The sequence below is a fragment of the Lycorma delicatula genome, chromosome 3 (genome assembly GCF_047948215.1).
Source record: "Lycorma delicatula isolate Av1 chromosome 3, ASM4794821v1, whole genome shotgun sequence".
NCBI lineage: Eukaryota > Metazoa > Arthropoda > Insecta > Hemiptera > Fulgoridae > Lycorma > Lycorma delicatula.
This window is the reverse complement of record NC_134457.1, coordinates 7,144,001-7,170,168: the sequence shown is the minus strand read 5'-3', so window position 1 is coordinate 7,170,168 and position 26,168 is coordinate 7,144,001. Positions and strand designations below refer to the sequence as shown.

At 29.1% G+C, this 26,168-nt stretch overlaps 1 protein-coding gene across 4 annotated transcripts in view; it reads left to right on the top strand.

Annotated features, from left to right (window-relative positions):
- grh (grainy head) overlaps positions 1 to 26,168 on the top strand; it is a 914,307-nt gene that overhangs the window by 835,710 nt on the left and 52,429 nt on the right. For all 4 annotated transcript variants that reach the window (XM_075359398.1, XM_075359402.1, XM_075359399.1 and 1 more), the window contains 2 exons: positions 8,354 to 8,448; positions 21,682 to 21,738. In XM_075359398.1, the coding sequence (XP_075215513.1) occupies positions 8,354 to 8,448; positions 21,682 to 21,738 (152 nt within the window). The remainder of the gene's footprint in view (positions 1 to 8,353; positions 8,449 to 21,681; positions 21,739 to 26,168) is intronic.

Below are 26,168 nucleotides of genomic sequence, written 5' to 3'. Positions count from 1 at the left end.
TTACAAAACGTACTGATTTTAGAAGAAAATCAAGATTTTAGAAAACAGAAGGAATATTATTTATTTTAATAAAATATATACACAGTGATTCCAAATTGCACGGAGACCTCTCAGAAGATTAGAAAAGAAGTTCATATAAACATAAATCAGAAAACTGTTTGTTTGCGAGTTTCGGCTCGCGAAACATTTTCCCCTGTTTCCTGCTTCCTCCGTGAAATTAAACCGAACTAAAATTTTTAGGGTAAAAATCGAGAAGTAAGTTTGATGTTTCCTTGTGGTTTTTTAGCTAAGAAATTGAATAAAAGTGGTCCCAGACCTCTTACCTCGCCGGATTGGTCTTGTGGTTAACGCGTCTTCCCAAATCGGCTGATTTGAAAGTCGAGAGTTCCAGCGTTGAAGTCCTAGTAAAGCCAGATAATTTTTACACGGATTTGAATACTAGATCGTGGATACCGGTGTTCTTTTGGTGGTTGGGTTTCAATTAACCACACATCTCAGGAACGGTCGAACTGAAAATGTACAAGACTACACTTCATTTACACTCATACATATCATCCTCATTCGTCCTCTGAAGAATTATCTAAAAACGGTAGTTACCGGAGGCTAAACAGGAAAAGAAAGAAGACCTCTTACCTCATTTAGGTTTTTACAAAAACGGGGTAAAACACGAAAACGTTTTGTCGGAAAATACATTTTTTTAGGTTTGGAATAAAATAACTTTGTTAACTTAGGAATAAAAAAATAAAAATTTCTAATTAACTTTGTACAGAATTTAAACATCTTATATATATATATAAAAAATTAATTTTAGTGTCAAATTTACTTATTTGTTAAAATACTTCTTCGCGTTGAGATAATAAAATAAAAACATTTAATTACAGGTAAACTGTAAATAAAATAGGATGTATTTTTGTAAAAAAAAGGCATTTAATATAATAAAATTTGGTATTTTATCTAATTTTACATCGGTATAAAATGAAATTAAGTAAATAATCTTGCGTCATTAAAATGCGTAAAAGAAATATTTTTAAGATAATATAGGCCGATATATATTTATATTTATTTTATATTTTTAAGGGAAATGTATCTAGGTAGGTGTTTAAAATCTAATTCGTAGAATAGCATAGTGTAATATACATATATATAAAGTTACAACGGAAAAATTTACCGCATTACTTTTCAGTTCCACCTATATTTATTTATTTACAACCTACACAGTTTCTTTATTTATATTTATTTTTGTTGATAAAAATCAAATGTTAAGACACGAATAATAAAACCTTTTATATAGCCGTACTTAACGCTAAAATTAATCCGTACTGAATTGAATAATGAATTTAAAATATTTATTTATATATTATTACCTCTAATGATTCTAACATAAGTGTTTTAAAATAAATGAAATCAACAAAAAATAAATAAATAATAGAATAATTACCCTAAATGCAATTAAGTTTTAAAAAAATTTAATCGCGAATTTAACTAAAAACTTAAAACGTTTTATTGAAAAATTATATTTTTTTAATTTTAAACACGATAAATTGACTATTGTCTTATCTGTAAATACGGGATTTTTTCGTTTACGTATTTATTTTTCTACCACACCTATTTAAAAAAAAAAAAAAAAAACAAAAGAAACGCCTTGTATTTTATCTTAAATCTTATAAAATTTCGTAGTGTATTATTACACTGACGTATTTTTTTTATTAATGCTTCAAAAAGAGGTGAAATAATTTTATTTTTATATAAAATTTAGTAACTATAAGGTCGCAGAATAATATATCATTCTTTTTTCTTATAAAAAAAAACCACAATATTAGTCTTTTATTTCTCATAATGGAAACATTTTTGAAAGTTTAATTTATTTATCACGACATTTTCAGTTACTTTACATTTTATATTGTTCTGCACAAACATAGAAAATTTGTAATATTCATACGTATTACGCAACGTTTATCTAGTGTTAACCTTATTTCTCTGTACGTTTATATTTTATATGATATATAATATAATAAGAAACTAAAAAATATTCAATTTTTAATCGATATTTAACGTATTCGACTCGATAAGCAACAAAAAATATTAAGTATTATTTAAAACCAATCCTTGTAAAAATTGGAGAAAAGTATCCAAAAGTTTATTTATCAGTAATTTACATTTTTCCAGTAATATTTTAGAAAAATATTCAAATTAATATTTGTTTGCAAGCATATATATATATAAAATATTTATTTAAAAATACATCAACTTATATTTTCATTTTATATTTACATATTTAAATATAATATAATGTATAATATTAGGACCAGAGATGTGCGTTATTTCTGGATAGACGGATTTCTTGATTATTAGTATAGCAACCCAGCTTATTTCTTTCTTTTTCTATTTAGCCTCGGGAACCACCGTAAGGTATTAAGTCAAGAGAATGATATGTACGAATGTAAATGAAGTTTAGTCTTGTACAGTCTCAAGTCGACCGTTCCTGAGATGTGTGGTTAATTGAAACCCAACCGCCAAAGAACACCGGTATTCACGATCTAGAATTCAAATCTGTATAAAAGAAAGAAACCTTTACTAGGATTTGAACCTACTCGCAGCTTTGAAATCAGCTGATTTTCTATGACTAGTTCACCACTAGACCGACCAGATGGGTTAGCATCCAGTACAATACAGTACCGTACTCTATACAGTACAATACCAAAATCTGGATTTCGATTCTTGGCTTTGACCGGCCAATTTATTCAACACTCATTTTTAAAATAGTAATAATAATTTTATTCTCGTATTTTACAAAGTAAATATTTCTTACAAAATTACATTGTAACTTATTAACAATTCTTGAAAACTTTTTTTCCTCTCCCCCGGATCGGATTCCACAGTGAAGGGTAACACAATCCGGGGGAGTGTCCTTTTATAACTATTAATGCCTGCCTCTGAGTAGGGTTACCGGGCCCGACTATGTCGTTCCTGTTCTCCCACCCTAGGGCCGGGACTCGGTCTTTATGCTCAAACGAGAACACCCAAAACAGCATTCTCGCCGGGACTACTGTCTTTTCTGCAAGAGGACGAGAGAGTTCCCGTGCCTCATCACTGCTACCCATCTGTGCATGCACAAACGAATAGCAGCTCAACAGGGAGCTGTCCCTCATCCCCCTCGCTGCCCTAACAGCCCTATTCTTCTGTCGAAGGACCCTGTGATAAAATCAGATATAGCACGGATTTGTACCTCATTCGCCAACATACGGCCGACGATAATCTCCACCGTTAGGTCCAGTAATCAACTCACATTGCAAGCCCTCCCTGTCTCAGGTCCGACAGGCAAACACGACATGCTCCGGAGTGTCGAGCTCCCCGCAGACTAAACAGAAAGAGTCATCAGACCGCTGTCGTGCGTTCAAATATTTACGGAACACGCCGCGGTCAGACAAACTCGGTCAACCAATAGGGGATCTCGCCAAACTTACGGCTCACCCGTGGCTTCACCTGCGGAATCAGGCGCTGAGTCCACCGCCCGGTAAAGGAACGATCCCAACGAGACTGTCAAGCTTGGAACATCCGATCTTGTATTTCAGCCTTACCAGCCCCTTGGAGAAGCCCAATCCGCATGGCGGCAAACTGCTGAAATGCGGGGACCTCCCCAATAAGCAGCACCGCATCAGTACAGATAGAAGATAACGCAGATACTAATTATTCTTGTACACTTAAGATAAAATAAACGCATTTATATAATCATAAATAAAACATACACGGCTATGTGGATAATATAAACATTTTATAATATATTAAAATTAAATTAAATTATATATATTAAAATGTTTACACCGTAAAATACTAAAAATTAGGTTTTCCCGAGGATATCGTACATATAAATTACCATCATTATAACTTTAAAAATGTGAAAATTGGAAATATTAAATAATCGAATTTTTTACGCCGGGGACTATAATACTAATATGCAAGTTTTTTGAAATAAGAGAAAAAAGTAGAAATAACCGAAAGCTTTTAGAATTTATTAATAAAAAATTAAAAGGTATATTGTATAAATATGCTGTAACGTTGTTTGTGAATTCGATTTATTATGAGAAAAGAACCTTAAAATTTAAATTTCATAACTCTACGTTCATTCCATTGACAAGATGCTCCATAAAAAAGGATTTATTTTCAACCTGTGTCTATTAGCGTTTTTTATTTTTTTAAATCAGTGAAGTCGATGTTAACGAAAATGTAAAAAATATTTGTTAAATAAAAATTCTTAGCATAAAACACAATGAAAAATCATTTTATAGAAAAAACGATATTACTAAAAGATAGTATTTAACGAATAATTTATGTAAAATTTTATTTTAGATTTTAATTTTTGATTTAAAATTGTAAAACTAAAGCCTAATACTAAACAGACCTTGATAAATTTTACCATAAAGAAATAATAATAAACTATAAAGCTTCGACGTATAATCACAAAAAAATGTTATCTTCTAAACACTTAATAATAAATTAATAAACAAATGTATGAATAGGAAAGTAGTTTTTTTGCAAAAGAAACATTATACATATATATATATACGTTTACGTGTGTTGCGTGTATATATTTATAAAATTAGTATGTTGATGTAATGTACAAGATATCACGTGATACATGGACGAGACTAATTTAGCCTCCAGGCTTACAATAATAATTAATGATGTTGTCTGATAAAGGATGACGAGAGAGAGGAGATTCTACGGTAAAAACAATTTGTAAATAATTAAAGGGGGCAAAAGAGTCGTCGGTTTGATCAATTGATTAGGGTGTAAATTTATGTGCAAGCACATGCATATATATATATATATATATATATATATATATATAACGTTAATATAACTTTTATTAAACGTGTATATGTATTTTCGTTTGTGAAGATGACGTCACTTTGTGAAAAGAAATATAGTAACACGCCATTGACCTATATCAACCAGTCTCCAGACCAGGAGAAATAATGGTAATTCAAACACGATATTCAGGTTTTCAGACGTTGTTAAAATCCAGTTTCCGTAAGGCACTTCATTCATACTACGCTGCGGATAAAATTAATCTATAAAAAAACAGCCGGTTACTATTTTTGTTCTGCTGTAGGCGGAACCGGGCTCTCGATGAGATTATTCTGTATTTTAAAATCATCCTATTTTACTCGCGATATATATAGTATTTTAAATAATTGACCGATTTTATTTAGCTTTTTTAAGATAAAATAAACATTACAAATCATCGCTTCACTTACTGGAACTTACTGAAATTTTTTTTTTTCTTAATGATTATTCGATTAATGAATGACAAACAACCTATCCGTTTAATATTTATCGAAATTATAAACTACGATTAGGTAAAATATTAACAGAATTTTCATTTGGATTTTAAAAAATTGAATTTTAATGGAAGGAAAGAAAATCTAATCAACGGTAATTTAATATTCATTTTATTAAGAAAAAATTGTGTTTTTAATACACAATCTTGAATAAAAATAATTTATAATAATGTATCATTCATTAAATCTTACAAATCGACATCAAATTGTGTGTATGCGTGCGCACGCGCGCGCAAAATTAAATATAATAATTCTTTTACTGTAATTGATTTCATTTATTTTTTATTCTGTTTCTTCTAAACTAAAATTATATTTTTTTAAAACGTATATTTGATTTTTATTGGACTTATTTACACCACTATTTTAAGAATTAAATTCCCTACAAGTTTTTTTAATATTATATATATATATATATATATATATATATATATAGTAAAAATATTAAACTATTGTTATTTAAAATTTTACTTTTATGTAATTATAAATATATAAAAATTGCCTTTTTTTCATGCTTACATTATAAGGATGGAAAACTAATCAGGTGAGACGATTGAATTAACTATTTACTATAGACTTAATTATTGTAGTATAGCAATGTTATACCATACCGATGAAAAGAAAATCTTTAATTAATGAATGAATGATATTATATAGTTATTACTTCAAAGATTAACTATTAAACGTAAGTAGTATTAGGTGAAAAACATAATATATATTGATGCATTACAATATTTTAAATCCTACAACTGTAATTTGCACTCGATGTACGAACGAGTATCTCAACAAGTGAATACTGTTATGAAATAAATTCAATGCTTACAACGATAATAATTTGTGAATACTGAAATATTTATACGTGAATAAATATATTTTTATCTACTCATTAGATAAATGAATCGCATGCACTCTGCATGTGATTTTTTACGCGATGGTATTCACTTTTGTAAGTTTTATTTTGAGACCGAAAACCTTTTATATTTAAATATTAAAATATATTTAAATCGGATGAAAGCACAAAAACGATACATTTTATTTCCTATTTCATTATTTATAAAGTATCTAATAATAATAAGCGAATCCTAACACGCATTAGGAAAAAACCGGCATGTATTTTACTATTAGAAAATGTTAAATTAATGTAATATTTAACTTAACCGTTTAATTTAATCTAAAATAAATTTTATGATTCTCTAATTAATCTGACGGCAATAATTATGATTATTTAAAATTAATAAAAAAGACGCAAATATATTTTAATTATTCTACCAAAAAAAGACGCAAAATTAGCTCATTTTAATTTTATAAAAAACATATTAAATTTACTTTCGGGTACCGTATACGGGTACGTAACTAATTCATATATTAATTACAGATCGCTTCACGGTTATTAAAGAAATGAATAATTATTTTTAAGATGAACTGCAACGTCGTAACTAATAAATAGCTCCTACTGTTGCAGAAATATTTAGTCGGTTAACTTTAGCGCAAGTCGCTTTTAAATCATTAATAATAATTAAAAATATTATAATTAATATCAATTTATTATCTAATTTTATAACAGTAATAAAATATGAGGGGTGGATGAATGAATATCTCGGCTAAGTAATATCAAAATGTAATTATTTTATAAATAACAAATCCATTAAAAATAAAAAAAAAACCAGTTTTGTTCCTAACGCCTTATCGGGAAAAATACGTTATAAGAGTAAGGAAATTTATCGGGGTGATGACTCTAAAAAGTAAATATTTCTATTTATCGTTTTGCTTTTGCTAAAATATTTCTCCAGAAAATTTTATTACCGCATTAAAAAATTTACTCTGTAATCGATTAAAAATATTTTTTTTAATAAAAAAAAAATAAAAAGTTTTTTCGCGTTCTCGGTAAACTAAGCTTTTTATATATATATATATATATATATATATATATATATATATATATATATATATATATCCGTGCCTCCCGAAACCAGATCCTCAATTAAGCATCAACACGGTTTCGAGAGGTGCCTTTGCCTCTAGCCACAAGATGAGGGAAACGCCAAGCCCGGCTATGCCGTTCCCGGCCTCCATCACCCGGTAACCGGGACTCGGTCCTTTGTGCTTCGCCTCTGACGGAAAAATCCCTGAAAGGAAGGTTCCCTTCAGAGATTTTTCAAAGTTTATCCAAAAAATGAAAATGAAAACACATTCTGTCACACGATTCTTTCGTTCCATAATTTTCCTACTACACGAAGTTTCTTTTATATTTCAATATAAAATATGTTTTTCTACATACGGCTCTGCGCCTAAACATATTTACGTCGAGCTAATATTTTTTTGCAAACCGTTTACATATTAGATGTCAACGAAAAATATGCGATGAACAAAATATATCACAACTTATTTTGAAATATTATTCTCAATAGTGTTTCGTATCTTACTGAATTCATCCTGTAGAAATCGTTGTAGGTCAAAAACAATATGTCTCGTATTAAAATGGAATCCCTATAGAAACAATGAAATCGGTTAAGTAACATCTAAAAGGTTTATCCGACTACGCTAAGAGTTTTTTAATGAATTACTAATTTTCACTTTTATCTTTATATTTAATCGGATTAGATGATTTCTCCCACTAACACCGCTTCAGTACCTTTTTTAACCTCAAGAATATTTGAAATGTACTCGTTGAAAAAATGCTTTTTACTCAGGTAAGTTAAAACGAGGAAAAATATTATTCCAAACGAGTATACAAGAAGTTTCAGGCGATCTGAAGTTAATCTATTCTATTCGACCTGAGTACATGTTTTAATCTATTCTTTTCCTCATTTATAAGTTACATCGCTAAATAAAAATATAAAATACATACGACAATTCTGTCGTATTACAATACAAAAACTTAGCACGTCCAAACCGCTCAATTATTTCCAAATAAACATTATTTATTTGGATAAATAAAATATTAATATCTTATAAATATTATTTACTTCAATATTAAAAACAGACATTTTATTTTATTTATTTTTATTTTTCAGATACTAAAAACAGTGTCGGCTTAGTAGGCTGCATAGAAGAAGTAGCTCATAATGCGATCGCAGTATATTGGAATCCGCTGGATAGTTCCGCTAAGGTAATGTAACAATTATAATCTGGTAAAAAATAATCACAATATATTTAATCGGAGATTATAAATTAACGTACAGTACGTTATATTTATAGCTTACATTAGCGTCGTTAAGATATTTTAAATCGTTTTAATATTTTAATGAATTTATATGCGGTGTATTTTTTATACGGAAATTTTATTATAATGTGGAGTGACTTTCATTGTATTTACGTGACTCAAATATCTAGTCTTGTAATAAAAATAAAGGAAAAAAATTATGCTTCGTGTCGTTTGACGTAGTTTCATGTTTTAAAAGATATTATAATATTATTATAGCAGTTTACCCCACTTTACTTTTACAACTTTTACGATTATTATTATTATTATTAGTACTATTAATGGTTGAAACACTAGTTTATAGTTCTATCTTATAACTAATAAACACTAAAAAATTTGTATCTGTACGATTTTTTTTTATATCGTAAGTAATTACAACTAAAACGTTAAAATTAATTTATATATAATATTCAGTTAAAAATGTTTAATCAAGCCGATACCAAGTATTTGAATCGTTTACTAGATATAAATCAAAATCGACCACATCATTACAGGTGAAACTAATTTAAATAAAAAAATCTGAAATGGAAACCATATACCTTCCTTTTACACCTATTAAATTACATATACACATTTTTTTGCTGCACTTCATTTAAACTTATTTCATTTAAAAGTGAGATACGATCCTCCAATTCTTTAATGAAGCGGACAGCTACAAAATTGCATTGTAGTAGTTACCACATTGCATAATATATTTTTGTGGTGGTGGTATCGGCGTTTTATATTAGTTTATATATTAATTTTTACGTTGCAGAAGTAGTTATGTGGTGTAAGTGAGAACGTGTCGGATCCGTAACCATAGACACATCGATTCGAATCTGACTTCATATAAGTTTTTTTAAACTTTTTTTTTAATTTAAATATACTAATTTTTTTAAATAATTATTAACCTCTGCAATACGATTTTAATTAAAATGACAGGTACATAAAATTTTACTTTATTAATAACTTATTTTTTTCGAACCCGGGACCTCCGGATGAAAGGCCGAGACGCTACCACTCCTACCACGGAGGCCGTTCACTAATAACTTCTGATTTTTGGATTTTTTTTGTTATTGAATTATTATTTATTGTAAAAATTTGTTTACAATCACAGACTAATATAACTATTAATAAATCAATATATTTAAATTAATAACAAAAAAGTTAAAAAATATATGTGTAACAAGTCGGATTCGAACCGATGTGCCTCCCCCTTGTAAGATCCAAATATTTCATTAATTAAAATTTTATATCGCTATAACTCTGGAACAAGTGAAAATAAGTACCGCTTATGATATATCATTGAAAAGTTGTCGATGAGGGCTAATTACTGCAGTTAAGAAAAACCCCAAAATCCAAAAACTTTGGATTCTGGTCACTTTTCGGACACTTTTGGTCCAGTCGATTGCAATGAAAAGGTGAGGTGCACAACTAGATGTTACAACAGTCCTAAATCCAAAATTTCAACATCCTACGGCTAATCGTTTTTGAATTATGCGGCATACATACGTACGTACGTACAGACGTCACACCGAAAGTAGTCAAAATGGATTCAGGGATGGTCAAAATGGATATTTCCGTTGAAATCTGAAAACCGGAATTTTTCGCGATCGCAATACTTCCTTTCCTTCGTACAAGGAAGTAAAAATCGAAAAAAAAAGTTTAATTTTGGTTTTGATTTATTCAAAATTAATTTTAATGAATATTTTAATAATTAAAAAAGTTCTCTGATGCACGAGCCTCCGAATTTCCAAAAAGTCGAAATCATATTTTTCGAAATTGTGATGCTAGTATATTAATATTAAACATTTTGGTTATTTCCTTTATTTTGCTGATCATCTTGGTTCCAAAAATTAAAATTGAATGATTTAAATATAATCAAAATAGATTTAAACGTATATTCAATTCATTGCCGGCTTTTCTCGGAATGAAATTCCCACTTAGTTTACGTTCCCGTGGAGGATAACGTAAATATTTTAAACGGAAAAGGTAGGATTGTGATAATCATTTTAAATGTCATTGAAATCAATCATTTTCTACGTAAAATCTTCGGGCTGACACCCATCAAAATGATGGACATTTAATTCTTTTTTCATTCTAATTTCAAAACAGATTGTTACAAACTTACACTTTCCATTTAAACTTTTGAATGCCTCCCCGACGGGAACTTGGGGATGTCTCATATATAAAAAAAAAAAAAAAATAGATCATTTAGAGGTAGAAGAATTTACTAATCGTAATTTACCTATAATTAACTGTTGAGAAATCATTTAACGTTTCCGAATAGAAAATTGTTTGTTTAATAATTTTTTACTTAAACCGACAGGTTTTTGTCTCTTTTTAAACATATGTGAAGAAAAATGAATAAGTTAACGTATATAATATAAAATATTAGTTGTTACCAAAATTCGATTTAAATTTCGTTCCAGATGACAATGCTTATCTTATACGCTACACATATAAGCTTTTATTGCTTCGTAAATTTTAAAAGAGAACAGAAATTTAAAGTAAAACTGAAACGGTATATTTTATTCTGCACGAAAGTTTTAATAATTATACTTTTTTTATCACTTTACCGTCACCGATAAGATATTTTACCCGATTTGTAGTATTTTATACGTTAAAAACGGCTACCATAATTTGCAAATATTAAATAACGTAGGTTAAAGTTCTCTTTTTATCTAACTTCAATCTTTATGTTCAAATCGTTGCCGTGAACTTGATTCCTTGCTACCAAATCGTTTAAGATATTAATAATAATGAGATACGGTCGGTCAGTGTCGATTAGAGCGTAGTCACGCTAAGCAGTAACTCTTTTGCTCTCTTCTAGCGGTGGCCGTTCGCGTCGTCCGTGCTTATCCGCGCTAAAGAAGGAGCGAGTTAGCTTTTATTTAACTCGCTCTTCTTAAGTTTTAAGTTTAAGCGGGCGGGGTAGACGCAGCCAACCTACCGTGACAAGGAGCGTGATGCCGAACGACCGGCCGAGAAAGCACACGGCGACACTGGCGCGCTAATATATGACTCTTAATAACACACCCCGATCTTCTAATAGCTCTCGTAAATGATTTATATCTTTTTAAATAATTAATCGAATTGAATTTTCTTATAAATCATTATTTCTTGATGTTATAATCCTTTTTGATTCCGTAGTACGTATTTTCAAATATAATAAAACGGCAAGCGTACAATTATAACTGAAATCTTATGGAGAGCTAGGCAATTAAAAAAATAAAATTGAAAATAAAAAAAAACGAATATATTGTTACTCTTTTATGCCGGTTAATTAAAGGTATTATTTCAAATATTATAAATTATTTTCTTTCTGAATTCCTTACTGTAAGCTATAATCATTTCATACTTGTATTACCACAAAAATAATAATTCATTATAATTTTTATCGTTTTACGATATCTCGTTTAAAATAAAACAAAATAAACACGCTTTATTAGTAAAGAAGGAAACTTATTTTCCTTTTTACTTTGTTGTACGGAATAAACGAAGTATTGTAATCGCAAAAAATTTCGGTTTTCAGATTTCAACGGAAATATCCATTTCGCCATCCCTGAATCCATTTTGATTAGTTTCGGCATCACGTCTGTACATACTACTTACGTATCTTGCATAAATCAAAAACGATTAGCCATAGGATGTTGAAATTTTGGATTCAGGACTGTTCCGTATCATCTAGTTGTGCACCTCCTTTTTTGATTGCAATCAACAAGACCAGAAATGTCCAAAAAAGCCCAAAATCCAAAAAAAAAAGATTTTGGACTTTTTCTTATCTGCAGTAATAAGCCGTTCTTGAGATCTTTTCAACGATATATCATAAGTGGTAATTATTTTTATCGGTTCTATAGTTATGGCCAAATAACATTTTAATTAATGAAATATTTGAATATTACAAGGGGAAGGACGCATCGGTTCGAATCAGGCCATCTCCTTCTTTTTAGCTTTTTTTATTTTAAATTTATTGATTTATTAATAATTTATTTATGTAATAGTTTTCACTTACCAACAATCTTTAATAGTATGTTCAAGCGCTTTCGAATTATTAATCCATCGTCAGGAACATTGATGTTATATATTATAATTATTTACTTCACATATCATTAATTATACTAAATTGAATTTTGAAAAACAAGAATTATATGCGTAACAATAGATCATCAAAATATAAAATAATGTCAATGTCATCCCTCATATCAGTATGAAGGTCTCAATTGTGATATAACGTAACGTTGACATTATTCTACCTTTAGACGATCGGTTGTTATGTTTATAATTTTTGTTTTTTAAAATTCAATTTAGTATAATTAATGATGTGTGAAGTAAATGAAAATGTGTGCAGTATAACACATCAATGTTTCTGAGGATGGATTAATAATCCGAAAGCGCTCGAACATAATATTAAAGATTGTTGGGTGGAAATTATAATATAAATAATTTGTATATGAATACCAACAGACCACGATTAATAAAATTAAAAAAATTATTAACCTCCGATTGAAACGCAATATTAAAAAATCAGAAATTATTAGTGAAATAAAATTTTATATACTTTTCGTTTTAATTCAAACTTTTTAATTCAATAAAATTGATTATGCAATAGTATCAACTGACCGTAACAAAACCGGATTAATACACCGCATTTAATTTATGATTTATTTTAAATGACACTCACCATTTTATCTTTAAGTTCTATAATTAATAAAGTTTTTTTTTTAATTTAATGCAAATTTTTCAAAAGATATGACTCTTTTTAAAACTGTTTTAACCGGTTTCATTAAAAGAAGCGATAATTTGGAAATTCATATACATAACCAAACCCCCTAGAGAGGTAATTAAAAGACAGAAAGGAAAATCTAACGTTGCTACTCATTATTTCAAAGAGCATTAAAAAAAAATTTGGTGTAAAAAAACGTCGGTTTGAGATAGCACTCTAACCTACCTAAAGTTTGTTTAACTCAATTTTTTTTCAAAACTAGTTTCAAAACTGCCCCTCAGTAAGCCGATACACCAAGTAGCAGTCTCATACGGGAAAAAATAGATCGTTTTATTTTTCTATATTTAACAGTAGAAAAATTATTTAAAGGTTCCATACAAGCATTACGCGGTCGGGGCTCGCTTCGCTCGCCATTCACTTCTAGACAGAACCACCGTAGTGTTCCTTAGCTTCATGGATGTGAAAATAATACAGAGAAATGACAATTAAAGTATTCAGGTTTTATAGAAACCTGAAAAAGAATATTAATTAGAAAAGACTAAGATAATTAAACTAAGATAACTAAAGAATACTGACTTTTGACGACAAAAAGTTTACAACTTATTTCTGTCGCCATTGGATAGAAATAATTTAATTTTGAATTAAGTAATAATCATTTCTTCTTTAATGAATATTTTTAATTGGCGATTTCACTCCCAATGAGGCTTCGGTCTGTGGTGTATTAAAACCTTACCTGGGATACACGAATGTATCCTGCAGCAAATTTGAAAGCAATCGATCAGTTGGTTCTCGCCTGATGCGGAAACATAAAAACAAACAGGCAGGCAACCAAACAAACGTTTTGCTATATATATATATAGCAAAAAGTTTGTTAATCACAAATTAAATAAATTTAAAGGATAATAGTAAAGTCTAAAAGGAATAGAAAAAAGTAAAAACAAAATAAAAATAATTTAAACAAATTTTTGATATTGTTTATTTTTAATTTGACTCAAATATCTGAAATTTATACAAGAAATAATTATTTTATTTTCAACCTTAAATAAAAGTTTCACTGCATAAGGTGATCTGTGGAATCGATGACTAAAAGTTTCATATTTTTATTTTTGTTATCATTATTTTTCTTTCAATTTTTTATCTAGGATTAATTTCATTTTCAATTTTATCACTGTATTCTTGTATTGTATTTATGGTTCTGATTTACCTAATCTGTATTTATGTATATATAATCTTGTCACTAGCTGAAATTTTAGTACTCTACTAGACTTGTATCGCGTAATTATTTTTTAAATCCACTTGGAAATCCACACTCGATCGTTATTCAATAAATGATTAGTTTATTATTTTGCTCGTTGAAAAATAATGGATGGTAACCTCCAATGCAGTTATTACTATAGGGGGTATCTAGTTCACAAGATTATGTAATAATCGCTTTTATTATTTTATATTGTTTGGTTGTTTCTCTAATAAGCTTATGTATTAAGAATTTAAAACCGTAAATAATTTTATTTTCATTTATAATCTGTTTATTTTGTGGAATAAAAATTATTATTATTAAAAAACGTGGTGATACGAATTACGTATCATCAATTAAATACAAACACCGCATCGGTGAGATTTATTTAAAATTAAGTCTCGAAAATAAAATGTAAAATATTTACATTTTATTTCGTTAAATTCAATTTTATTTGTGGATATGAGACTGTTTTTACATATATTTGTTTCAATCTTGTAATTATTTTTCTTTTTTTTAAACTAAGAACGTAGAATCTACATTATGTGTAATCGGTGTAAAACTCCAAGGTTTTTTTGTAAGAAAATAAACGTAAAAAATGTAAATTAAAAATTAAAAAATTCAACAAATATTATTTAATTATTTTTAGCTGTTTATAAGATAAAACTATTTAAACGTTAATTATATATAAAAATAAAATAGATTGTAACTAATTTACATTTTGGTAATGCGACTCGGTCGGAAAATATTCACCGCCTAATATTATCTGTTCAAAGCTCATAACTACCATTATTCTGCGTTATAACATTGAAATTTAATTATTGTAATTACCCATACTGGAGTCAATTAAATGTACTTTAAATAATTTATTTAAAAAAATATATATATTTAAAATTAAACATTTTTACTAATGATCTTCAAGATTTAATCGATAAATTATTTTATTTTTTTTTTAAGAGATAAAGACTTTAACCGACATATTATATAAATGAAAGTAGAGATATTTAAAATAATTGTCCAGAAAGATATTTTGTGTAACTAATTCCGTGGTTGTTAGTAAGTGATTTTTCACGTAACGGCTAGCCCATCCGAAGTAATAAATAACGCCCGGTGATACGGCATTAGGTTCTTTTTTTCTGCCGCCCGTCATTAACCGCAAGAGATTGATAACCGAGAATCATTTCGAAGCCCGCTTGGGTGTCCGTCCATCGCTCGTGGACCGGCCGGCCGACCCGAGTCGTAATACCGTCGACCTGGCCTACCGCTATCGCAAACTTCATTTCTTTAATCTATTTACGACGTATAACTTCTTCAACTTATAATCAATTCTTTCTAATTATTTAATGAATTACACGGCCTTATCCCTTATTGAAAATATTTGTTTACTTTTTATCTTTTTAGTTAAAATTATCATTCCCTGCGGCGAAATACCTGTTTAAGTAATAATAATGCGGCGAATAAAATATCAAATTTTTGTTTGTTTTTTGAAGATTTAAAATTCCGTACGAAAGTATTCAAATTAACATATTTCAATGTTAATTTAATGAATTTGAAATATAATAAACAAACTAGAAACGTGTAAACGATATAAAAATATCTCAAGCCCCCGTTAAGATTATATATCTATAACTTTTTATTCGCCTAAAGATATTTACGTTAGAATGTGCGTTTTATCTTTTACAACTTCAATATTATAATAATGTATGCAAAAATGATCGCTACTTTTATTCAATAGTATTCTAATGAATATTAAACGGTAATTAAGAACGCTTTTTCCCCTCTTTTTTTTCTTTATCGAATGCATATTTTTATAAGTGTAAATTAAAATTAAAAACGGAAAGTAAATTAATAATAAATATATCTCTTGGTTATGAAGGTTATACTGTCGATTAGAAAATCATTTGTTACGCAAAAAATACCTAATGGAAAACAGTTGTACGGAAATAAACTTAAATTTGTTCTCTATTCAAATATTACACTTTCCTGCTTAAATTTAAGTTATTTTATGTATTTGGACGTACAATTTCCCGTACAGAAACATTATCGACATTTATATACAAATATATATATAACCCGAAAGTTTGTTTGTTTCTATGTTCTCGCATCGCACGAGAACCAACCGACCGATCGCTTCAAATTTACAGGATGCATTCGTGTTATCACAGGGAAGGTTTTAAGTCGTAGACCGAGGCCCTAGCCCACTTGGGAGTGAAGTTGTCAATTAAAGATATTAATTATAGAAGAAAAAGTAACAATTAAAAATTAAATTAATCTGTCGCTACGGCAACGGAAATAATTTATGTAATTTTTCCTCGTCGAAATTCTGTGCACTTTAGTTACCATATTTACTACTATGCTGTCTTTTGTAATTTAGTTTCTTTTTTCAGATTTATATAAAGCCTGAATACTTTAATCGTTATTTTTTAGTATTTTTCTCCCGACCGTGAGATTAACGAACATTGTGGGGGTCCTGGCTAGACGGTTGAGCGAGCGAAGCGAACCCCGAACGGCTGATTTTATATATTCAAAAGATATGTATGCTATAGCTGGTACGAAGGCTATATGTATTTTAAATTCTACAACAGTATAACAAAATTACTTAAAAAATAAACTTATTTAATAACATTAAATTTCAAATAAATAAAGCTACAAAAAAACGAAAACTTGTTTTGCAGTTAATAGAGATTTTAATTTTTTAATTCAACATTACTGCTTTCGTCAGAATAACTAAAACTGTTGTAAAAATTTATTACCAAAGTTTTAATATCGAACCGACAACAGAAACAAATTCGTACTTTATTTGATTTACATTTGTAACAAACGTTAATTTAATTTATATACGAAGAATTTTAATAAATTAACTTTACAGTATTATAAACAAACCGGTGGTTAAACCGGTAATTACTTACGCGAGCGAGACTTTATTTAGATTAAATCAGAAAAATAGGACTGAAGCTTCGCTTAAAGTTGAACGCAGGATTCTTAGAGCCCGCTTAAACAAAAAATATAAACACGTAAATCGGTACAGATTATCGCCTAATAAATTTCTGTACGAAAACTTGGAATCCTTAATCGATACTGTGAAAAAGAAGCGAATTTCTTTCTGAGCACACTCGTTAAGATTACCGCAGGATAGGATTACTAAGAGAATTATCAATAGATTTTGGTCTTTAAAAAATCCGCTGTTATGGATCAAAGAAATTAAAGAAGACATGTAAGAATTAAATTTGACTTACGAAGATTTACTTAATAAATCCGAAACATTAAAATTTGTTATTAGAGATCCGAATACCGACTTTAAAGTAAGAACTTTTAATTATACAAAAAGGGTTTATTCAGAAGAGGATCGTAAAGCAAGATCCTAAAGAAAAAAAAGATCCTAAAGCAAGAATGACTAAATATTGGAAGAAAGTAAAAGCTAAGAACTTAAAGGCCAAAAGATCGGCAAAAAGACTTGAATTATTCTGAATAAAGTGGTCCTTTGCGGCCTTAAAAGTAAAAAAAAGAAAAAAAAACAAACCGGTTTCCATAGCAACGCAACACATGCGCAAAAGACATTTACCGAGCATAAATATTATCACACATATGTGTGATATTTCACACATCACGTACTGCTTTCGAGCAGTACGTGGTGAAATACGAAGGCTAAAACTTAAATTTTAGTTCGGTATCTCAGAATGGATTTGACGACAAGATTCGATGGTGGCTATGATGATGTAAGACTATGTGAAAGTCACAGCTTCAAATTAAAAATTTGATGATTTGATGTCACCCCACTCTTTAGGCCATTCAACACGCATATGAAAAATTGGCAAAAACATCAAATTTTCAGTTTGAAGCTGCGACTTTCACATAATCTTACATATCAACATCAAAGCTTGTTGTCAAATCCATTCTGAGATACCGAACTAAAATTATTTTTTACATTTTAGTTTAATTTAAGAGTGTTGTTTCAAACATTTTTCTTTATATAATTTTTATTTTCTACTTTTTATCCTTAATAAGTTTATTCTTTACATCTGCGCTGGCGCACAGCTTTGACCGTATTTAGCGAAACATCGGCTCGGTACGTTTTACGTGGGCGAGTGCAATCAAAACATAGAGTTAAACTATCTAATTTCCGAATAACCACGATCCCGTCGATCAAGAGTGTACCCGATGCGTTAAAAATGTTAGCGCTCGACATGCCGATAAATACGCCGTTTGAATCGTGAAAATCGATCGAGCGGTTGCCGAGATATTACGGCACCACCTCCCCAATTTCCAAACGGGCGCCTCGGGGGCACTTGAAAATATTGTCATCCGACGGGTACCACTTGGAGCGGATAGTGTTAACGCCGACGGATATCGAAAAAAGTTTTCACAACGCTACGATTGACCGTTTAGGAAATATTGACGATTTTCATCCGAAAATTCGAGTCTGGTTAAAAAGCACTAAATTTTCAAAAAACTTTAATATATATCAATATACAATAATATAAAAAGTACACACCTGACCAGTACGAGACATGTACTAACGAATCGGGATTTTCCGCTAGTGATCGGTACATTTCGGTGCTAAGCTAAGGGGGATGCACACACAGACACACATACAAATTTCGTTTAGCAGGGTAGAACTGTTATTTTTTTTAAGTTAATATTTTAAAGTTTGTCATAAACCTAAGGCATTCATTGCCTATTATCTTTTTTCCGTAAAAAAAATATGAATTAATTTTATTCAAAATATTCGTAAGTTTTTATAATCTGTTTAATCGAAGAATACGTGTAATACAACTTAATACAGAAATAAGCGCGACTCGGCTATCTACATCGTATCGAATAATACAGACGATTAACTGTTAAACAATTATGTATTCTTTGTACGTAAAATTACAGATGACGTGCTTTGTTTCATACTATAAAAATTATTATAGAAGGAAATCGACTATTAGTCTTTTTTTGCAGTAAAAATACGTTGTCGGTTTTTTTTTCTTAAAATGATTCTACAGGTAATATTTCCTTTATTATATTTTTAATAAACAAACATAGTCTAAAAATTATTAACGCAACAACTTATCTCATTTACCAGAAAAATGTAATTGTTGGAACACAAAAAAGAGAGGAAACTGACAATTAACAAAAATAATAACTTTTGTTTCCAAATAGACTTGTAAATAACATCGCCGACGTCGTGATAAATTTTTAAAAATTCCAAGAATATTAAAAAAAAAATAACGGAATTTATTGGAAATGGAAAAAGAGTATATTATAACCGAAAGTAATTACTCGTAATAATAAAGATTACAAATATACATTACTGGAATGTTATTGTTGTTCTTCCAATAATCTAGTTAAGTTTTAACAAAGAAATAGTTTAGTTTTCTCGGATATACTTCATTACGTCGTTGTTTTAAAATTATTCTACAATATGTTGAGTGATGTTCGATTATATTTAAAATAATGCAACATTATTATCTTGTTGCACTATTATAATACCGATGAGCATTCGCGTCTGGTTCGTCGATGTTTTCCTCCTTTATTTGTATTTTAGTCTAATTTACACACGTTCAAACGTACACGTAAAAATGTACACAAAGAATTCTACGACTTGCTGCTTACTTAATTTTGTTAATTAATTTACCTTACAAAGAAAAATGAAAGTATTAAAATATATCTATTTTATTTCATAAAATTCATAAGATTATAATAATTTTGATTTACTAAATAATTTCATGAAAAAGTTTAAAAAAAAATAATAAATCATTAAAATCCTTACAATTTATTAGACTTTATTTTATTTCGGTACCTTTTTCTTCCAACCGATTACATATAGAACTTACATGGAGCCAAGGTATCGCATATATTTTATAGTAAATTAATTCAAAGCTTTTATAGGATTAGTTTACTTTATCCTTTAGTAAAAAATCTTTACGATTATGTAAAAAAATCTCCCCGAATAATTTTTTTTTTATATTTATAAAAGTAAAATTTAAAAATTGCACATTTTATGAATCTCAAAATCAATCGTTTAGCCTTTGCAAACGATCTAGCAATTTTGTCCCCAGATATTAAAACTTCAGAAATTCAAATTAATCCTTTAAACATGTTAGGTGAAAAAGACAGGTTTACAAGTTTCTTTTCAAAAAACTGAATGTTAAACTGAAAAACTGAATATTAAAAGCGCTCCAAAAACTTTAAAAATTAAATAAGGAAAATTAATAAAGCGAATAAATTAAATATATAGATGAAATATTAAACACGACACTATAGACAAAGAATCGAATAAAGTTGGAGTAAAATGGATCTTGCCTATCGCTTAACAAGGCATTTATATAACAAAAAATCGATTTCCAAAAAAACAAAAATTAGGCATTATAATATGATTATTAGAATTGAATATTTGTAGGCCTCGGAGTATTTATGTATTATTGTTAAGATAGGCGAAATTGAAGAGCCAGAGATGAACGAGAGGAAAATATTAGGGCCGGTTAAACAGCAGAGAATAAATGGAAGATTAAAAAAAATTAATAGCTTTTTCATTTTAACGAAAGACTTTAAGATGTTATAAGGAAAAGAAGGCTGAGATTTTTTGGATATATTTCGAGAACGGAAGAAAAAAGATCGACTAAAGGAATTTTTAATTTTGTTTATAATCAAAAAACTAAAACACACAACCGGTTTAATGAAACTTTAAAGGATATGACAGGACTAAATATCTCGGAAGAAATAATCTTAAATAGAAATAAATTTATAAATATTATTTTTACAAAAAAAAGGGTTTCCATGAAAAACCGAAAAATAAACACGACTACAGATGGAGTGAAGAAAGAAAGCGAAAGTACGGAGAAAGAAGAATGATGAAATATTGGAGAGAAAGGGAGAAAAAATATTAAGATATTTATCGAGTTCCTGAGGTGACCGATTCAAAAAGAAGAAAAAATAGTACATTTTGACGCAGTTTAGTCAAAAAAAAATCTTTAATTGCGAATCGAATCTCGCAATTGTATAGATTTGTATATATTTTTGGCTTAAATGTTTACAAATATAACTAATGAGATATATTGTCGTAATAATAAAAACAGTTTTATTAAATCGTTAAATAAATATAAAAAAATTTATTAATAAATAAAATTATTTAGAACGTCTCTTTCATTACTAATAATAAATAATTAGCGTTAAAAAGTTTAAAAAAAATAATAAATACCATTTTTTTTGTTTTCAGATTAATATAGCTGTGCAATGTTTAAGTACGGATTTCAGCAGTCAGAAAGGTGTTAAGGTAAGTATTTTTCTTTTAGATCGCATCTTAATAGACTTTAATTATATTACTGTCAAGATAATAAAATAAATATTCCTTATATACTCGTATATAATATCACAATAAAAATATCGAAATTTATGTATTGTAGCCATAGAAAAAGTAATATTTTAAACGAGTAGCAATGTTTAATTAAAAAAATAAATATTTGTGTATAGAAACAATATTAACTAAATGGAATAAGCGTTTACCAAAGATAAAAAACAATGATTTCTTATAAATTTATAGTTTTTACTGGGTAAATTTTTCAGATTGGATTTAGTTTATTAATAAAAATATAAAGGAGAATTAAAAAAAAAATATTAAGCTACCTAAGACCTGATAGACGTAGTTAATCGTAGATGAATGTAAAATAATAACTTTATTAAAAAAAAAAATAGATTATTATATTAACTATATAAAACAGGTTATTTAATAATATTAGCAGAGATTATATTTGAAAGAAAAAACAATATTATACCGAAGCTTTTTTTAATGCGCATAATATTTGTTTTTTTTGTCTATTTCTTCGACTTTAAAAAAAAAGAACGAAAAAGAATTCAGCGTCCCAGTAATTTCACAACTGATATATTCCACAAACTAATTTTATTCTTAACATGTCCTTTAAGAAAAAATTAAGTATCGTAAATTTTTTTTCTAAAACTAAATACAAATATTACAGCAAACATTATAATGCTATTAATTACAATTACGATATAATATAATAATGCAAAATTAAGACCCTACAACACCTTGACAAAAAACTAGATGTTTTATGTGCTTCTGAACGCTTATCTCTCCGAAATAAAGATACGTAGAAAAACAGACGAGTATGAAACTTTTAGAAATCTTTCCGCCTACGAAAACCGAAGAAAGCTGAAAAATAAAACCAAATGAAAAATTATATGAACACATAATATTCGTCCGCTTCGTAAATAAGAAATGGAAGTAAAATGTTTTGCAGAAACCTTTAAAGATTTAAAAGAAAAAACAAATAATCGCAACAGATATTAAAAAATGATAAAAATTTTGAAAAATTATAAAAAGAATTAAAGGATTTCGATAGAAATTCCTCCCGAAAAATGAGGAGCAAAATGCACAAAAAAAACTAAGTAAGAATGGATAATACGTGAGAAATTACTTAGAGGAAAAAAAGCTTATAACACAATTGTAGGACTCTCCTCTCATGCGGCTAAACCGCGTTCCGGGAAAGTCCTACAGCTGCTGGTTGTTTTTTGATGCACGGCTTACACACACAACGTAATTTAAAGTATTTACCATTTTATTTAAATAGAATATTTTTTCGTTTATTTAATTCAATTATTCTAACTAGAGCGCGCTCGCATACCGTATTTAATCCGCGCGGTTGTGGCGGTACTAGCGGCGACGATCGCCACTAACTAAGCTAAAGTAATTTCACAGCTTACATATAACAAATTTCGCCTGTACGATTAATAGACTGATGTAGCCGCCAGGTTTAACGCACCAGGTACCGAGTCGACCGGGCGATTGATCAAGTTCCAGACCCAACCAGACCGTATTATTTTTTACTCTTGAAATATTATTCATTTATTTAATTCACTTGTGAAGTCACAACATAGCAGACGACTACTACAACAGCATTTTTTGGGACTGGAGTGCGATTTTACAAAAAAAGGTTTTTGCAAATACTGTTGTTTTTAATCGTAAACAAATGCGCCTAAGAAAAATAAAACCTTAATTAGGCGAAATCTCGAAATACTGAGGGTGACCTTGTTCTACTGCATCACCTCCTTGATCTTTTAAGAAGAAAATTTAATGGCATCAATGCACCGTATATAGAAGTAATCTAACCGAGTTTGGTCAAAATCGGTTCAATAGTTCTAAAGATATAAGGTGATTTGGACGCTAACACCGAAACAAATACACACACACACACATACATACGAACATTAAAATTAGAAAAAATTCCATCCGATTTTTTGGGGTTTCTTAGTTGTCAAAAAAACGTCAAGATTCGGTGAAAACCGCTATGCCTAAACTAGACCGATTACAATACTTTCTTTTCTACAGCTATAGCACTATCTAGACGGGGAAGTAAAAGAAAGCTGAAGTTGGTACGCCGTCCTTTATCTGTCAAAATATGAAAAAGGAACTTAATACTTAGCGAAGTTGATTTACTTGTAAATGAAACAGCTATTAACTAGTAGATTAATTAGACAGATTCTAAAATTTACTAATAATTAATAAATCTCTTTCTCATTTTCTTTGCATTTTATTGATCATTTCTTTCCACTGATTTTTGTGTATTTGTGTACACATAATAATATACAGCATTTCGACCTACGTGCGGAAGTACCGGGTTCGAATTCCGGTCAGGCACGGCATATTTTTTTCATACGCTACGAATCTCCACCGGACTAATGACTATAGCTGTTGATTTACGCTCTTCATAATAAAGAAAGTACTTCGTACAAGTATTATGCAAAATAAAAGTACTTAACTTGTTTGAACTCCGTGAGCGAGTGTATCGCATATTTTGTATACTTAATGGTGTTTCTTTCTTTTATTTATTTTATTATTTCTTTTAATTTACATTACTATAAATTTACCGAATTTATTTTTGTATTTTTCCCACATATGCTTTTATCTTATTAGGCGTAATTCACAAAACTAAAACGATCAAGAAAGAACGTTAACCTGAAATAACTTTGGTATTTTAAAAGATACCGGTAAGGAAAACATAATAAAAGATGAGAAACAATTTTAACCGAACGGTGTAAATGCAAATATCGTGTGCTTTCTACGATAAAGACTATCAACAGTTTGCAATAACTCAAGTCTGTTATTTATTTATTTATTTTTGTTTTTTTTTTTTTTTTTGAGAAGTTTTCGACGCTAATGAGGTGGGACGTCGCTCGCCGTACAGGTCGAGTGAAAGAACAGCTGACTTGACAGATAAAAATCTTTCAGTAAAAATACCGGTCATTCTTTATACCCGAACAAATGGAACCGGCTTTCTCCACCGCATATTCTTTTTTCATCGCCAACAAATTATTATACGGTCTCCGTAAATAAACACGATGGATAAATAAAAATGCACCGATCGATCTATCGTTTACTTCGATAATATCGAATGAACTTAATAGGCGGGAGAGTAATTTGCAATCTTTAAAGTAGGTGGATTTATAGGACGAGAATCGATCGACGGTATTAAACAATTCAAATAACGGGTCTGGCGTACGAATATCGTACGGTAGCTTCGACCTACGCCGGCCGCTCGGCCGCTCTTCGGTCAAGTCGCCGGCCGTACGAGTCCACGTCAAACTGCAGTCGATAGCATCTATCGGCTCCGATAATATTAATTTAATTATACATATGTGTGTGTAAACGTACGCATACGTAACACTTTAAAAAGTTATTAACTGTCGGACGGAAACGGTACATTGTATTTTCTATTCGTTAGCATTTTATTAGTACTAACACAACTATTAAACAGTAGTGGAATTCTTAGATAAGGTACGCCTGTATACACGCGCTTGTATTTTGTTTTAATTTTTATTATTAATCGTAAAAAAGTAACCGTAGTTTTATACAATCGTTTTATATGATATCGTTAAAAATTATTTAATCTATAAAATACTACATTAAAACTTACTCCAAAACTATTTTAACTTATGCCCTGCCGATTTTTTTTTTTAACGAAGGATCCAAAAGTTAATACCTCTGTAAACAGAAATTCTCAGTATTCACTATATATAAAACCTCTAATTGAAACTTTATCACACTCTACTATGATTTTTCCCCCTTTTTTTGTAACAGCTGCGATCGAACAACATTTAAGCCAATAGGTCCGTTATCTCGACCCGTTTATTATTATTTTTTTTTAATCTTGTTTGTTCACGCTTCATTCAAAAATGTGAAAGCCGATTTTAATAAAACTTATATAACAAGATAAAAATTTACGATAATGTTTATTAAAATCTAGGCTATCCTTCAAATTAAAATATTTACGAAAGTTCTGGCGGCCTTTTTTACGAATGAAAAAACAGTTTTTTCCTTTGGAATTACCTATTTCTGGTATATTTTATTAATTAATTAATCTATCACCCTACTGACCTTCAAGGCGGAACGGCAGCGTCACAATCTTTCATCTGGATGCCCCGGGTTCGAATCCTGATCCGGCACAGATTTTATGTACGTTAAAAAAATTTCATTTTTTTTATTTTCACTGCTTATCGGGGGAAGCATTCATAAAAAAAATTACAGGAAAAATCTAAAGCCTAAATTATTACAGGAAATATTTTTTTTAAATTAATAAACAAGATTCCGTCTCGCTTTGGATTAATAACTTTTCTTTTTGTTTTTTGCTTGTTAATAATACAAAAAAAAACTATTATATTTATTTTTTTTAAATAATACTCAATACATTA